The following is an 18,358-nucleotide window of genomic DNA, read 5'->3' as shown; positions in this document are numbered from 1 at the left end:
CTTTGAAGGCTTGCTTGTCTAAATGTAAATATGTATGTGTGATACCTGATAAACCTCTGGAAGCTGTAAATCACTGTAGTAGACCGAGCTACTACAGTTGGTTATGGTCTTCTAAATGAAGCTCAAAATCCTGATGTCACCACCCCACCTCTCCACCTCATCCAATCAGCGACAACTTTGCATTCTTTGAGAATAATGCAAGGTGGTCTATGAATGGCGCCGTGCCAATTGAGTGTAGTCCTGTGGTTATGCATTAGAGCAGCTTCTTGGCATAGCACCTGGAAGACTGCAGTCATCACTGTAGTAGCTCAGGTTATACAGCTTCCACAGATGCTGATCAGGTATCATGTATGTAAACTTGTGGCAAGTTGACGGAATGCATGTACAGTGCATTTACTAGTAAAAGTATTCAGATCCCCTAAACTTTTTTTTCAATGTTATTTTTCAGGCTGATACTACAGTTCTTTAAATTCATTTTCTTCTCCTTAATCTACACAGAGTACCTCCATAATGACAAAGTGAAAACAAAATCTTAGAAAAGAACTGAAATCTCAAATGTACCAAAGTATTCAGACCCTTTACTTAGTACTTTGTTGAAGCACCTTTGGTAGAAATTACAGCCTCAAGTTTTTTTGAGTATGACACGACAAGCTCTGCACCCCTGGATTGGGGGATTTTCTACCATTCTTCTATGTGGGTATTATAAGAAATCTCTAAAACTGGGACAAAGAAAAAAAACATACTTTAAAGTGGTAGTAAATTCTTTTTTTGGATATATAATTTTGGAGCTTGTTATGAGGCTCACCTGTAGAATACAGTACATTGAATATCTCCTAAACTTGCAGTGTTCAGGAGATATTTCCGACTGGTTATAGCCGTTGCCATGACCAGCGTATGCACTCCGAAGGTCTGGCATACTGTGCCACAGCTGACTGCTCCCACACACATGCACGGGAGGGACGTCCTCATGGCTCCAGCCACTCGTACAGCCGAAGTCCGCAAACCCGGAAGGAAGATTGGGTGATGGAAGCCCTATCAGTGGTGACAGTGCACCTCTGGAGGGCTTCATTCTAAGAGAAGTATTTCATAATGTGCTAGTATGCGATGCATGCTAGCACATTATGCCATTGTCTTTGCAGGGTTTTTTTTTTTTTTTTTTTTTGTGCCTGCTGCAGTTTACTACTACTTTAAGTAGGAATAAGAAAGTTTAAAACAGCTGACTATGTTCTTATTACTTTCTGATCTTGCTGTCCAGGTGACACCCATGGGCCCTACTTCTTTTGTAAATGACAAAAGTTTAAAACTGAAATGATACTTAAAGCGGAGTTCCAGCCATTTACTCACCTGTCCAACGGTCTAGCGATGCGGCCGCCGGAAGCCTCGATCCTCTCCCTCGGCGCCGGCATCACTGCTGTGGGCACCCGGGTGTTACAGTTTGCGGCTTCACAGCTGGGTACCCACTGCGCATGCGCGAGTCGCGCTGCGCTGTGATTGGCCGGCAATCTTCTGGGACCTCTGACGTGTCCCAGAAGATTGCAGGGAGGGAGGGGGAGAGGCGAACTTCCGCTCAGGGCGCCGCGGCGCTCCGAGCGGAAGTGGGAGCGGGTACCTGACAAAACTAGCTACCCGCTCCCCCCCAAACAAATGACATGCCAAATGTGGCATGTCGGGGGGTCAGGACTCCCTAAAGCGGAAGTTCCACTTTTGGGTGGAACTCCGCTTTAATAATGGTTGGAAATTCTAGAATTGGGAAATTTTAATCTTCCACGTGTTTGGCAGTTGGTGTTACCCCCAACATATCATATTTCTGATATGTGCCTGCTATACCATGCACTTTTATGAAAAAGTATCCTGTTATCTTTATATTGGTTCCTGCTGGTCCTCTTACTTTCCTATTAAACATTAAACTGACCACACTGAGGGGAGAGCACCCCGTGGTCTGTTTTCTAGCTATGCTGGGAACTCGGTTTACTCTCCAATGATCCAGTGATCAGCCTTGTCCTGACATGCCCCTGCTGCACAGCCATTTATTGGCAAGCTCAGTGTGCTCTGCTTCCCCCCCCCCCCCCCCAAGCTTTTTATTCAGCTGAGAACAGGTAATGTGAGGATTCATAAAAAAAAAAACCGAAAAAAAAAAAAAAAAGCGCATCCATTGGAGGATATATATAGCACTTGTTTCAGCGCTTTCATCTGCTAGCATTTTTTACAGGTCTGCTAAGAGGCTCCAACTGCTAGAGTTTAGTTTTAAACATAGAAATGTGCAACTAATATGGTGTGGTGTTTTTTTTTTTTTTTTTTAGGAGTGCAATATGCTCTTACGGTAAAGTAATCATGTGTCTCCGAATTGTCACAGCTCATGCCCAGAAGTCAGTTTTGGAAAAAGATTATGGTTACCATTCACTTTATTCAAATGTGCTGTGCAAAACATAATTTTGGGAAGCTAGTTATGGAGAATCTGTAAGCACTTGAATCCAATCTTCTGTTTTTATTTCAGACTTAAGGAAATCCACTAAGAAGCGCAGTGACTCGCCGCCTGCTGAGCTCCCCAGTCTGCGGCGGAGCACACGACAAAAGACCACGGGATCCTGTGCTAGCACCAGGTATGCAATGAATCATAGCCTGTTTCCATTGTTAGTATTGCAGGTGTCCTGTATACTCCTGTACTACATCAAAGTATTCTATGATTAGCTTGCATTGGAATTTTAACATTTATCGAACTAGAGCCTAATAAAAAAAAAAAAAGGAAAACCTATTTTTTGAAATGCATAATTGACCCCACTGCGTATAACCAACTATGTTTTTTAGTTTCTGCTTACTCCCCAGTACGGTACCAAATTCAGTGCTGTTCACTTCACGATGACATTTGTGGCATGAGAAGGGTGATCAAATAGTTGTTGAATTTACATGCTTACATTTGTGGGCCTGCTGATTGGTCATTTTAATGCAGTCACACTTCAGTTTACATTATTGCAATGAGCCCCAGCTCTCCAACAAATCATCAATATATTTTTGTAGACATAGAGCAACTCTCCATGCCAGATATCATAAGATATTTGATCACTTTTTTGTGAGCGAAGCTTATCTTTCCACTGGGGACGTATTGTTAAATTTGTTTCAACTGGACAACAACATGACACCACACCTGCTGCTTCTTGTTCCTTTTAAGAATAAACAAAAATTGTATTTGTTGCCTTAAAGCAAGATTCTGGATAGAAAAATGCCTCCCACTCTCCCCACCATATTTTTCTTTCAGTCGGCGAGGCTCTGGCCCGACCAAGCGAGCTGCAGCTGAAGCTCGCCGACAGGAGAAGATGGCTGATCCTGATAACCAAGAGGGTGCCAATTCTTCGGCTGCACGTACTGATGATACCACGCAGGGAGCTGCAGGTACAATATCTAGTGTGTCAGTTCAGTAATGATCTTTAAAATTAACAGATGGAAAATTGTTGCACTCTATATGTGGCGTATTCTGGTGCAAGTTAATAAGTATTTCCTACTTTGTAGCCAGCTAGTGTGAAGTTAATTTTCCCTTTAGTGAAACATACTAATGTGCCTTAACCACTTAAGCATTTTTTTCATTTTTGCACACACACATAAAAATCTGCAGTTTTAGCTTCAACAACTTCCAGTCTGGGCCAATTCTGACATTCCTGTCCTACATGTAAAAACCATTTTTTTTTACTAGAAAACTATGTAATAAACGTGCAAAAACTATGTAAAAAAAAAAAAGTTATCGCTTTTGTTGCTATTCCAAGGAATGATCAACATCCATTGTGATACCATAGGCCGTGACGGGTCCTCTTTATAGAGACCCCATATGTCTCCTCGGCCCTCCAAATCATTTGATGAAACTGAGATGGGTTTGATCAGATGCTAGTGCAAGCCGGTAACGGTTTGTAAACAACAAACCGGAAGTGGTTATCCTTATCACTTCCAGTTTCTGATATCACACAGTGGGAGGAACAACATGAGTTCACACACTGTGTCCCCGAAACCAGGACCCCAGACCCCTTCCGCCACTTTTAAAAGTAATCTAGCAGCTGTACAGCTGCTAGTATTACTTTTACAGTAAAGGGAATTCGCTGGCTGAAAAAAATGTCTTTGTCTTCGCTGCTGCAGTGGGAGGAACAAAGTCCGTTCACTCACTGTGTCCCAGGAACCAGATGCCCCTGTTCGCATCTTTATTGGGCTCCCCGATCGTTACAGAGAGCCCAGTAAAGGCGGCAGCGATGACAGATATTACCCTTCCCATCCGGTGAGAATTACTTAAAACCTTCAGAATACAATTTCGTTTTCTGATAGTATAGTACCTGTAATATAAAAAGATAGCATTTTTTTTTTCTTTTTGTCCCGTCACAGTTGTACGCAGCGGTTTCCTAAAAGTGTATTCAAACATAAAATATTAATACAATTAATTTTAGTGCAAACACACACAATATAGAACCTCCAATTTTTGGGTAAAATATATGGTGAGATGAGATTATTTCATGTAGATCTATTTTACATCTATTAGACCCCCATGTCCCCCCTGCCCTTAAAAGCATCTAACAGAGCAGAGATCCGCTGAGACAGAAATTGATAAAATTATCGTCTTTGTTTTGTTCAGTGCAGAGGAGATCATGGAACAGATTTCTTGGTCTCCTCCTCCTGCTTGGCCTTTTAAAGCCAGTGGATGTGGTCTCGGGCCCCCCAGTAAGAGCAGGCGAGCTTGGGAATGCAGAGTGGAAGGGGGTTGGGGGGTTGTATCGCCCGACTTGGAAAGTGATTGTACATCGACTAGATCACTTTCACTTTACAGCTCGCAGCCGGCTGAAGAAAATGGGCTCAAGCTGATGGCCTTGTTTGCATTTGACTTGCCTAACAAATTATAGCGGAAATCCAGCAACACACATTTTAAGCAGTTACAGCTAATTTTATTTTTTTTCTTCCTTTTGGGATAAAGGTTTTACATTTATTCATAGAAGCTGAGAATTGTAAGCATCCTTGTCAGTGTTGAATGGTTTGTCTCAACTCTCTAAGGCTAGGTTTAGATATGCAGTGAAGGTTACCATGACCCTGAAAAGCAATCTGTGTTCGTAAAGCTTTGCAGAGGTGTTTGAAAGGCTGTGAGAAGGCGATATGCTTCTTCCCCTCTTGTTTAAACCTCATAAATGGCGCACCAACAAACTGCAATTGTATGTGGTTGTGGGGTGTTTGTGGCACTTTTGCATTCCTTTGGCTCACAGTTGACAGCGGTTCTGTCCACTAAATGTTGAATGTCATTAAAAAAGAATGTAGATTTCGTCTAATACAGCTCCAATACAGCCAACAAGATACTAAACGGAGAACCTGATCATAGAGTTTACATAGCAACCTGCATGAAGCTGTCCGTTATAACCGACATGTAAAGATGGTAGTAAGATGTGGGTGATGCATACAGGTTACAAAGCACCTAAAAACCTAACCAGCATTCCCATATGCAATCAAATTTGTTCATAGCATATTACCTAAGAGATACTTTTTTTATAAGCAATGCACCCCTTCAATTCCTTTAACCATCTGTTATTGTAGTGGGAAAGGTGAGATCCATTTAACAAAAAATGCATGTTTTTTGTGTTAATGAGCCCTTAGTGCCACTTTGCTGGACAGCTTGGTCTGGTAAAGCAAGTTGAAAAAATAGGCTGGACCAACAGGTGAAAATTTAAAGTGGTTGTAAACTTCTGTAATTAAAAATGAATGAAAAATGAACCAAGCATATCCCTCGAAGTATGTGCACTTGCCTCAATCCAAAGTGATTTCTGTCTCCTGTCGGATTCCTCTCTGCATGACTCACTTCTGACGGTCCATGCCGACACCACGGAATATCTGGAGATGCCCCCCCCCCCCCCCCCCTCCAGCACACGGTGTGACAGCCTCTGCTGTGGTGCATGTTTCCCTATGAGACTGTATAGTTGGGGGGGCTTTTCTACCACTCGGGTCTCAGGATACACTAGGCTCTCCTCTCTATGCTGTGTGTGATGTCAGATCCCTGTCCCCTTCCTGCTGGAGCTGAGAAATAGCCTTTGATCTGTGTGTTTTTAGAAGGCTGAAGAGAAGAGGGGGCCACAGAAAAACAGGTACAGCTTGGATAGAAGGATTTTTCAACTGTGTATTACTTGAAGATAGTCATTCAATGGGTATATGTAAAGGTTTACAACCACTTTAAAGAGATAAAAGCTTAACGAAGGAAACCAATGCAGCCAACACATCTTAAGACTTGGTAAGCTGTAATGCCTATTTTTGGGTTTTAGGACAGGTTCTCACAGTAAGTGGTCATAGTTTGTTTTATATTTACCACTCTTTTGTATGTTTTAGTCCCGATTCACACTATTGCAGTGTGGGAAACCACATGTGATTCGAAGAGGAAACGCACCACATTCTGTGGTCAAATAACATGCAATTCTTTGCAGTGCGATTTGAGACATTCATTTTGTATGGCTCAAATCGCACCGCACCTAAGGTTCAGGCACCTTTTTCCCCCGCACTGGAATGGGATCGCATGGGTGTTTTGGGGGGTGTTAACATAGACACTTGCAGCCGTTTGCATGAACCGAGTGCGGTTGTAATGCGGTGCGGTAAGCACATAGGGATCGCTGCGACTCCCGCACCACGTCAGTGTAACCCGGCATTTACTGTTTTGCTGGAAAAAAAATCATTAAAAGTCCTGTGCTCTTGTGACCCCAGACTATACTTTCACTGTTCTAATTAGATTGGCCAGAAATTTGCTACACACACAGCATTACAAGTGTCAGGTGTGATGTTGCCTACTAAGGTTTTGTGTTACTTCAAGAGTTGGATGAGTTACATTTCAGACCATCTTCTGTTATAGTGTGTGTGTGTGTGTGTGTTATATGTATTATCATAAAGGACAAGCTAAATTAGCTTTTAATTATATTGTAATAGCATGACTTACAACTTTAACAGGAGCAACAGGCGAAAGGTCTTCATCTCTTCTCTCCCCTCCAGCCTCTAGCTCTGTAGCTGGTGCTGTGGGGATGACTACATCTGGAGAAAGTGAGAGCGATGACTCTGAAATGGGGCGGCTACAAGGTAACCACACGCAATGCATTCCTATACCCAGCCACACATTTAGATTTAATGTAGCCATAGCAGATAAAAGAAAATGTAAACACTATGGAGGGAACTCAATAACACCCGAACACCACTTTTTTAGTGGCCCCTGCACCAGATTCAAAAATCCTTACCATCAGTTTCAGTAGCTTTACTGACACGTGGTGTAATCGCGTAGTTCTTATCGGAACTAAAATTCAAAAACAATCGCTACCAGTTTGTAGGTAAAGATTGCAGAGGTGCAATGTAATTCTAGAGTTTCTTGGACACTCTAAGAATTCCCCTGCATGTGTTTCTGTGGGTTATGGTTTTGTCAACAATTGGCATATTTGTTTGTGGAAGAGGAGTCAACACCAGTGAATCTTGCACAAGTACATTTTTTTTTCTTTTTTTTTCCTTAACCAAAATGTACTGCTCTGTTACTAGGGGGCTTGCTTGCAAAATGAAGTATTCTTTACTAATAGTGAAAAACTTTTCATTGCATGTAAAATGCATTAGAATGGAGTTGAGTAGTTAAGAAGTAAAGGGTCTATAATTAATGTCAAAGGTGCATTTTAAATAATAGAGACAGAAGATCAACCAAAAATCCAGAAAAAAACACATGATACAAATGTTATAAATTGAGTTGCAGTTCAGTGAGTAAAATAAGTATTTGATCTCCTACCGACCAACAATAATTCTGATTCTCACAGACTGGCTACAGTATGTGCTCATGTGATACACAGATTAGTCCTGTCAATTTAACAAGCTGATCCTCACGACAACTTGTGTGTATTAAACACACCGGTCCACAGAATCTTTCTTCAAATCAAACCTCATGATCATGGGCAAGACCAAAGCGCCATCAATGGACATCAGGGAGAAGTGGGGCTTTGTGGCTATTGACTTGTACATCTCAATGAACTACCAGAGCACTGTTGAGCGCTCTGGTAGTTCATTGGTTCTTCTGCTCAGAATGTATCTGCCTGCCCGTACGAGGTACGAGCAGACAGCTGCACTGATTGCGGGTGCAATGCTTTCTGGCTCCTAGTAAAAAGAAAAAAAAATGCACATTTTTTTTTTTACTTGCAAAAAGATGTACATTTTATTTGTTTATTTATTTTGAAAGTTTGTATATCGTGGTAAAGTGGTATTAAGTCCCGGTTCACATTTGTGCGATGCGGGAACGCTGCGAATATGCAGCATGTTCCCGCATCGCATCCGCACCCCTGGCAGTTAACACTGCCATATGCGATATGCAGGGGGTGTCAATTAAAAGTTAACGACACCCCCAGTTGCGATTGCATATCGCAGTGCTATCTGCAAGTTCGCACAGAATCGGATCGCACTAGTGTGAACCACCATGCGATCAGATTCTGCTGCAAATAAAAAAAGGGTCCTGTGCGTGTTGGGTTCGATTGCGGTGCGAATTCAGCCATACAAACTGTATGGCTGATTTTGCACAGCACAGAGATCGCATGTAATTTTAGGAGCAGTGCGCTCCGAATTACATGCCATCTGTGATCGCACAAATGTGAACCGGCCCTAAACCACAAAACTTAAAATGTAATTATTGCAGGTTACCAATCATGGGATGTGCTGGCTGCATTAGTTTTCTTGTCTTTTTTCCATTCGTCTTCACCTGGTGATCTGGCAAGTAACACACCTTATACTAGCATGCCTACACTCTGGATGAATGGTCACAGTGACACTTCTAATATTTTGGTCAGTATTGTCATCTGCAGGAAGTGAGTGTTAGATGTATTACCAAATTTAATATACACTAACAAATTAAAGCCAAACTCCAGCTAACACTTTTTAAGCAGTTTGTTTTTTTTTTTCCTTTTGAAATAAAGGTTTAACATAAAAAAAAAAAAAAAATTGAAACCCCCGTCAGTCTTAAGAAGGCCATACACCAAGCTAATGTCTTAACTGCAATCATGGGTTTTAGGGAAAAATTTGTCTGATTCCCCCCCCCCCCCCAATAAACACACAGTGCTGACAATGTAATCCCTCCCACTGAGCCATTGTGTTTTCCTGACGAGGGAAAGCTGTCCCTGCCGGGAGAAGACTGCTGATGATTGCTAATGATAATCGTATTTAAAATCCAGCAGGCTGGTTGTACTCAAGTTTATCAATTGATTAACGTGGTATACTCTGCCTGCCCATACATGGTTTGAATGTTCAGCAGGAACTGGCCGAGATTGGAATGGCCTATGGCCAGCTTTAGAGGTTTGAGACAAACTGCAGGACAGCCTTTTCTGTTGAAAATCAGACTTACTGGCTGGATCACCAGGTGAAAACAAAAGCCTAAAAAAACAAATACAGCCTTCACATTTAGACCCCGTTCACACTGGGGCGACCGGTCAGGCGACCTGGTCGCCTGACAGGTCGCCTGCCATAGAGAAGCTGTGGATCCGTTCTAATAGGAGCGACACAAGTCGCTCCGACTTAGTAAAAGGGTCCGGAGCTTCTTTGGGGCGACCTGCATTGACTTCAATGTTATGAAGTCCGTGCCGGCCTCTCCGAGGTCGCGGTGCGAGCTGCGTGCCGCGACCTGTGAGGTCGCCCCGGCAAGTCGGATCGCCCCAGTGTGAACGGGGTCTTAGGAATTGGTACTCTGCAATATAATTTATTTTTGGTTTAATCTTGCTTTAAAATCACTACCATTGTATATGACTTGATCATATGAGGAGCCTAAATTGCTTATCAATGACAGTTACCACTGGCTAGTAACTTTAGATAATCAGGGTAGGATAGTCAGATCAGAGAGCAATTTGTTATTCCATCATTGTCTAAATAATTTGGCAAAAACTTGTTTGTTAAATGATGTTCAGCTATTCTTGAGTTTTAAACTAAAATTTTGGTAGATTTCATAGTAGCTACAGCAAGCACCCTAGTTCTTGCATTCAAGAAGAGCAGACAGTATAGGTGTTTACGTTTTTTCAATATTGAATCTGATCGTTACAGAAGTCTTTTTGTAATTCTTATAAATGAATGTTTTATACACTGCGTTGGACTGTATCTTCAATGCTTCCAGGATGATAACCTTCAAATGTTAACTATATCCATATCCTCAAAATCTTGCAGCTCTTCTTGAGGCACGTGGCCTCCCCCCTCATTTGTTTGGCCCCCTTGGACCTCGCATGTCTCAGCTCTTCCATCGGACAATTGGAAGTGGTGCAAGTAAGTTTTTTTTTTTTTTTTTTTTTTTTTTTTTTTTTTTTCTTTTTTATAAAGCGATTGTAGGGAGTTCAAAAAAGCAGCTACAACTGTCTTGTTTTTTTTTTTTCTCTTGGTATGGCCAAGTTAAAACAGCATGCACCTAATTCAGAAAAGCCTTGTGACAGTTTGCAAAGCTTTAGAATTTGCTGCTATGGCTTCCAGTTTAAAGATGAGCATCTAGAGGTACTTGAGCCCAACTTTGAATTGTCATACAGAAAGGCATCAGTACTCGGAGAAGGGCACTTTTTTTTGCTGGGAAGCTGTCGTGAATATAAATAACAAAAAAGAAATTGCGATATCAAAAATTATTTGAAAGAAATTTGAATCAGAGCAGCAACTCCACCGTGAGATAGCATACACAGTGAAACAATTATTCTACCAAAAGGATTCGTGCTAGCAAGTGAGAAACTATATAAGCAGCCTAAAATGAACTAGATCACATTAAAAAGTATCATAACAAAAAAGTCCAATGTGCAAAATAGGAAAAATAAGAAATATCATCATCTTCTATATCCAAATATTTGTAGGTGTGCAAAAAATTGCAACATACAAAAATCGAATCGTGAAGCAACCACTAACTGGGAAGAGTACAGGCTTACCAGCTGTAGTGTGACCCCCCAGTTAAAGTCATGTGAGCTTTCATCAGGGCACCCAGCCCTATAAAGCCTAATGGCAACTCTTCCATTTCCCCCCAATGACGGATGGTTAAGACTGGTTCATAGTTTGGCATGCGAGTATAAAGAGGAAAAAGATGCTTCGATAGGGTAAAACCTTATGAACACCTTTATTGGTAATCAAAATTAAACTTGACATTCTGAAGATTTAAAAGCACCCGCTCTTCTGGGAACTCTCGATGTCGGCACGTCTCTCCTCCTTATGCGTTTCGTCACACGTGACGTCTTCCAGGGTCGTGAATGGTTCCAATAGCTTCCTGGTTCCAAAGGTTTTGGCTTTGTAGCAAGCAACAAGTGATCGCCGTCCCCATTCAGCTGCTTAATGGGAGATTCCTAGATTGACAGCTGAAAGTTCACACATTCTCACAGCAGCTGCTGAGCTTCGATCTGTGAAGGGGCAAACTGTGTATTCTGGTTTTGTGAGATGCTGGGTCTGCTTTTCCTGAGCAGGACAGAGAAAGGAGCCCAATGAAAAAAGCCGCTTGAAAATCCTTATTTTATGAGGCCTACATATTAATGTACTGGGGAAGCTGTAATGTATAGGGGATCTGGTTGCAAAAGTAATTGAATGTGAACTAACCTTTTCACGGTGTAGGATATCATTTCTTGCTCTAATACTGTCTTCTGCACAGCCGGTCGTGTATTAGCTAGCAAGGAGCTGAGGAAAGATTGTCTGTGATATGGACACTCCAACCTCTGTGCCACCCCCCTCCATGTGCGAGAATAATGTACCTGAATGTGTTGCATGCACTGACAGAATTCCACTGAGTATCTGAGTGCGTCTTTATGATTTCAGGTGGATCCCCCCCACCCCCTGTAGTGTCCTTAAGTGATAAACCCATTTTCCTGTAGGTCATTCCTTTATTTTCTTGACTACTTCAACTGACAAACACTGGACCCCGCTCTTGCATGGTATATGCAGTAGGTCAACGCCATGGCTGTGGCGTGTATAAATCACCAAGGGGAGCCAGAAGTAGGGCAGCGCTGAGAACCATGTTTCAATTCTCTCCGCTATCAGAGAGTGGAGTAGAAAACTTGCAAGCTGACTTCCTGAGTCGCCAATACCTGGTCTCAGAGTGGTATCTCCACTCATCAGATCTTCCTCATGCGCTTTAAGAAATGGGGAGCACTGGATGTGGACATTGTGGTCTCCAGATTCAACAAGAAACTGGACGGTTTTATTGCCAGAACAAGAAATTTTTTTGCTCTTCATGGTGGATGATGCCATGGTGGTGATTTACTTTTTTAGACTGGTGTATGCATTCCCTTCAAGCTCCTCCCTCAGCTGCTTCGCAGGATAGAGGGTGAATAGATTCTGGCAATCCTGATCTTTCCAAATTGGCCCAAGAAAATGTGGAACGCAAACATACTCAAGACTCCTGACAGACAAGCGTTTGCCTCTTCTAATCAGGCCAGATTTTTGTCACAATGTCCTCGTCCCCCCCCCCCCCTCTTTTTCTCAGCCCCCTGGCTTATCACCCAGATCCCAAAGGAAGGAGGTTTTACTGGCTGTCATTCCCACCTTTGCTCAAAGTGAGAAAATCTACTACCAGCACCACTGCACTTGGAAGGCCTATTTCGGCTGGTGTGATAGCAGGCACTTCAACACCTGAGTATGTTTCATTCCTAACATCCTGGCCTTCCTCCAAGCACAGGTTTCTGCCTAATACTATTTCAAAAACCTTTGGTTTCACACACTCTTGTCAAGACCTTAATACAAGGTGTTGCTACTGATAACCCCCCCCCCCCCCTCCTCTTTACCTCCTGTTGTCCCCATTAGAATCTGCTACTTTGGGTTCTTTCCAGACCTCCCCTTGAACCATTCTAGGATGTCACATGGGGGAGTCTTCTCAGTAAAGTGACCTTTTTTGTGACCTTTTTGTAAAGAATATTTTCTTGGATAAGGTGGTTCTGAAACCTAGACCCTCCTTCCTCCCCAAGGTGATTTTTTTTTTTTTTTTTTTTTATCTCGGTGAGGATATTTTACCCTCATTTCCCTTTATTTTACCCCATGGCATGCCAAGGAGATTTCACTCCATTGCCTATGCCTATTGCCTGTGGTTATATGTTTTAGGCAGGTGTTCAGAAATGGTAAGAATACTTTCAAAATGTTTTAATTTTTGCAAATTGCAAAGGTAAGTGAACAGAAGAAAAATCTAAATTTAAATCCATTTTTTGTTATGGCCACCCTTTGGCTTCAAACCAGCATCAATTCTTACACTTGTACTCTATGTACACTGGCAAAAATTCAGGGATTTTGTAGGATTTAGAGTCAGTTGTAGGATTAACTTGTTGCTGACCACCCGCCACAGATTTACTGCAAGAAGGTGACTTGGCTGCACAAACCGACATAACTGTACTTCGGTCGCCATGTGCTGATTCGGTTTCACATGCTGTAAAGAATGCTGGAGCAGAAGCAAGCTCCATTCATTCAGGTTAATATGGAGGATATTCTTGTCCTACTGCTGATCAGTGGGACTTTGTAGCCAATGTCATTGAGACCTTCCTCCCCATAGAGGAAGTGACACTAGCGGAGAGTCATTACAACTCCTCTGGATCATCTGTCATCCCATGTGTGAGAGTGCTGAAGATGCTTCTTCAAGAGAATGAAGGATGCAACACCCGTGGCACTAAAACATGTAGGCAGGCCATGAGGGACAGCCTCGCCAAACATTTTGAGAAGCATGAAGAGAATAATAATGTTGTGCTTGCATGTCTTTTGAATTCTCCATACAAGAACCATCCTTTCTCTTCTGATGATGTATTGGCCAAGGCAAAACAATGGCTGGCAGAAGATCTTCAACAGGAGGTGCCGGAGGTTTCTGCCGAAAAGAAAAGTCAAGAAGAGCAGGTTTCTAATGTGGAAAAGCAGGATGCTTCAGAAAGAGAAAAATGTCCAAAAAGACAACGGATAGAAGAGAAACTTCATCGTGGTCGAATAGATGCCATGTTCAGTGTTTTTATTGGGGTCTCATTCGGAGGATTTTTCCCAATCTGCAATAATGAGCCTGGATAATGAACTTCATCTCTATGTGAAGGAACCAGTAATTGACAGAAGAAGTGGTGATCTTCTTCAGTGGTGGAAAGAAAATGAGGCCCGCTACAAAAGACTTGCTTCTCATGCTAGAAGATACCTTTCTGCTCCTCCTTGGTACCAAGTGAGCGTGTTTTTAGTGAAGTAGCAGCAATTTATGAAAAAAAGAAGCCGTTTAACTGGTCAACATGCTGAAATGTTATGCTTTCTGCACTATAAAATTATTCTACTTAACTGGGAGTATTGAGTGTGTAGTAGTATAGTACTAGTGTCCAATCCACTCCAATCCATTCCACTGTCTAGCTTTTGTCTAGCACAGCACATTCAGTGCAAAACTGCTAGAAAAAAATCTAGACAGTGGATTGGAGTCAGTGGACTACTGCTGCAATAAGTTTAAAATTATTGCAGTGAGTACTACTGCAGCAGTAGTCCACAGACTCCCCACTGTCTAGCTTTTTTTCTAGCAGTTTTGCCCTGACTGCAGTTAGTGATTTAAAATCATTGCAGTGAGTGCACTACTGCAGCAGTAGTCCACTGTCTAGCTGTTTGCCTAGCTTTTTTCTTTTTCTAGCAGTTTTGCGCTTACTGCACTGCAGTAGTGATTTAAAAATTATTGCATTGAGAGTGCACCACTGCAGCAGTTTATGCATCATTCACAATCCGATGATGTTAAACAGATGTCCCTGCAAGTGCGGTTTTCCTATCAGTTTTCATGCAGTTAAGGTGTGAAGAACGAGCCCTAATGTTAAAAATGGTAATAAACAAAGATTAACATGTTTAGTAACAGATTTGTGTCGAATTGTGTTTATTTTGCAAAAATTTAAATGTTCAAAATATCAGCCGATACCGATATGCAATGGCCAAAATATCGGTATCGGCAACGAAAAACCGATATCGGTCGATCCCTACCTCCCATCCCCCAAGAAGTGCAGTATCAGCAGATTACTCACTTCCAATACACAGCACACTAAACCGCTGCATTAACAGGGTCAGACCTGATCTCTGAACCGCTACCAACATTTTTTTACTGCTGTGCTAGCAAACAGTCCTTGACAACCAGCTGCTTTTTTTTTACCTCTGAGTCACACTAGGTACCTATAAATTTATTGGCCAAAATGTCCAAATAGAGGTACACTAGTAAAGAGGCCTACATGATACTGCTCAAAAAAATCAACAAACATAGATGGAGGTCCCGACCATGTATAGGGAGGAAAGGGCTCAAATAGTGAAGTACTGCCTGGCTGCTCCTGATGACCGCAAATGACGAAACGCATAGAGCGTCTTTCCGTCACTTCCGCTGTTTGTTCAACTGCACTTCCGGCTATTGGAATGCATAGCGTTCCGGAAGTAAACTGCGATCCAGGGAACAAGCGATTCCACGCTACTGCTAATACCTGCTTATGATCTACCTCTCTTAGTATTGTTTCTTATGTACTAATAAAAAGGATTTTGCAGTACATCACTATTTCAGCCCTTTCCTCCCTATACATGGTCGGGACCTCCATCTATGTTTGATGACATATTCACCACATACGAGTATTACCATATTTAAAAGAAAGGAAGTATCTGAGGATGTGTATTGCCATTGAGTAATGATGCCTTTTGATGAGAACCTACCCTTGAATTGAACTGCGCCGGTTACCCCTGTAGGGGTACCTTGATCTGGTGAGTGCGGCGTTTACTGAGAGAAGAGCACATCTGTATCCTCACCTGCACACGTCACCTCTTGGATCCTTACCATACCTTCTGGATTTTGGGACTTTAGTTGAATTAACCCTTATAACACCATGGACTATGTATTTGAGTGCACATAGTCACTTCTACAGTGAGCCACTTTGTATTTATATATTCCTTTTTCATGTTTATACTTCGTTTCATCACGTGAGTCACTTATATATTTGTATAAATGTGACCCTTCACCCAGTCAGCGCATTCATATTTTATATATATATATATGTCACTGCTCTTTGGAATAATCTACACCAACTAGCACATTGCAATAATACTCACCCCATTTTCTCTTTGGGGTTCACTTTATTGCATTTATGTTGCTCCTTTGCACTATGTCACTTTAATTGCGTTTTTGTATGAGTTGTCAAGCTATAGTTACCATATAATTAAAAGAATACTATAAAACACACAGATGGTAAATATTCCTGTAGCGCAAGGGGGAGAAACAGTCACAACCCCTACCAAATCGTCAGATAACACTGACAAAAATAAAAATAAAATCACCAATGCGGTACAGTTCATAAATGATATGCAGCAATAGTCCACAAAGCATCGATTAGGAAGAAGCAAATTGTTGGTGCAGATGTATGGGGTCACCAAACCATCACCACTGTGCTCTGAAGGGGGAGAAGCAATGCCCACTCACCGACTCCATAGGCTCAGCCACTCTCGTGACAGAGCAAACAGACCAGTAACAACACCTTCCTTCAGACTTCCAAGACCGAAACAATGACTCAGGACCAGTCAAGTATAGGACATGTAGAGGAAGAGAAATTGCTCCCCTAGTGTGATAACGTTTAAACTTCTCTTTATTACACACCTAAAAAATATTGCACTCACATGTCTTCACTGGAAACACTGCATATCAAAACGGGAAGGTGTTCACCCTTCGGGACCGGGACCCAGGCTCCACACCGTGGGTTGCGCGCCTTCCGGGTGTGCAAACTCCTTGTGTACATTAATGAGGTTACGCCGCCTGGCCACGCCTTGACGCGTTTCGTACTTCCGCCTTCCTCACTGGGGCGTCCTCACCCCCGTGAGGAAGTCGGAAGTACGAAACGCGTCGGGGTGTGGCCAGGCGGCGTAACCTCATTCCTGTACACAAGGAGTTTGCACACCCGGAAGGCGCGCAATCCACGGCGTGGAGCCTGGGTCCCGGTCCCGAAGGGTGAACACCTCCCGTTTTTGATATGCAGTGTTTCCAGTGAAGACATGTGAGTGCAATATTTTTTATGTGTGTAATAAAGAGAAGTTTAAACGTGATCACACTAGTGGAGCAATTTCTCTTCCTCTACATGTCCTATACTTGACTGGTCCTGAGTCATTGTTTCGGTCTTGGAAGTCTGAAGGAAGGTGTTGTTACTGGTCTGTTTGCTCTGTCACGAGAGTGGCTGAGCCTATGGAGTCGGTGAGTGGGCATTTCTTCTCCCCCTTCAGAGCACAGTGGTGACGGTTTGGTGACCCCCATACATCTGCACCTACAATTTGCTTCTTCCTAATCGATGCTTTGTGGACTATTGCTGCATATCATTTATGAACTGTACCGCATTGGTGATTTTATTTTTATTTTTGTCCGTGTTATCTGACGATTTGGTAGGGGTTGTGACTGTGTTTCTCCCCCTTGCGCTACAGGAATATTTACCATCTGTGTGTTTTATAGTATTCTTTTAATTTTATGTTTTCTTAAGTAGCAGCATTTACCATACTATTCTGAGAGATATCTCCTCAATAAGCGCTTGGTTGCTTACAATTAGTTTGGTTACCGTGTGTTTGCAAGCAGTTTTATATATAGTTACCATATAGCTTTTGTGGTTTTATTTTTTTGGGGATTTTTTTATTTTTTTTGCATTTGTCACATCGCAACCCCCTGTTCTCTTTGGGGTTCACTTTATTGCATATCTTTTGCACTTTGGCACTACGTCACTTTAAAGTGTCACTATATTTATTGCCACGTGATATATATTGTATTTTGTATTTTTACTTATTGTCACTTATTGCGTGGTTTATGAACATTTGCCACTCATACTAATCATTAACACACAGTTAGGCAGCGTCAATACCTTCCCTTCCCTTTTTTTCTGTTATCTATATTGCTTTAACCAGGGCTATATATTTGAAGATGGGCTGCAGCCAATCTCTTTAGGTGTTCCATAAGCGCGGATCCTTCTTTTATTCTTCACATTGAGGACATTTTGCATTTTCCTGCAGGCTCCAAAGCTCAACAACTGCTACAGGGCCTTCAAGCCACAGATGAGAGCCAGCAGCTTCAAGCAGTCATTGAGATGTGCCAACTGCTGGTGATGGGAAATGAAGAGACCCTTGGAGGGTTCCCAGTAAAGAATGTAGTGCCCGCACTGGTAAGATATTAAAATGTAATGTATTTTATAAAAAAGGCATGCAGCTTAAGTTACTATTTTATATGGGATGCGCATTTCCCTATTTATTTTTTTGCACAAGATTGGTCTGGGAGGAGAAGTGGCACTTGCATGAATTTGTTGCAAAACCAATGCTGCTGGTATTTTAAATGCAGTTTTCTGTCATTTCAGATCACTTTACTGCAGATGGAGCACAACTTTGACATTGTAAGTACTGTAACGCCAGACCTGCTGAAGCAGGTACCTTTTCA

General features: G+C 42.2%; 1 protein-coding gene across 12 annotated transcripts in view; it reads left to right on the top strand.

Annotated features, from left to right (window-relative positions):
• The window catches only part of TRIP12 (thyroid hormone receptor interactor 12), a 288,722-nt gene that overhangs the window by 127,833 nt on the left and 142,531 nt on the right, over positions 1-18,358 (top strand). For 7 of the 12 annotated variants that reach the window (XM_082249184.1, XM_082249179.1, XM_082249177.1 and 4 more), the window contains 6 exons: positions 2,495-2,600; positions 3,254-3,387; positions 6,985-7,068; positions 10,159-10,254; positions 17,941-18,089; positions 18,279-18,314. In XM_082249184.1, the coding sequence (XP_082105310.1) occupies positions 2,495-2,600; positions 3,254-3,387; positions 6,985-7,068; positions 10,159-10,254; positions 17,941-18,089; positions 18,279-18,314 (605 nt within the window). Of the gene's footprint in view, positions 1-2,494; positions 2,601-3,253; positions 3,388-6,942; positions 7,069-10,158; positions 10,255-17,940; positions 18,090-18,278; positions 18,315-18,358 lie in introns of all 12 variants that reach the window. The other 5 variants (XM_082249183.1, XM_082249186.1, XM_082249180.1 and 2 more) reach the window with 2 other exon arrangements.

The sequence above is a fragment of the Pelophylax lessonae genome, assembly GCF_965119305.1.
Source record: "Pelophylax lessonae genome assembly, chromosome: 3".
Lineage (NCBI taxonomy): Eukaryota > Metazoa > Chordata > Amphibia > Anura > Ranidae > Pelophylax > Pelophylax lessonae.
This window is presented reverse-complemented; position numbering and strand designations above follow the sequence as displayed.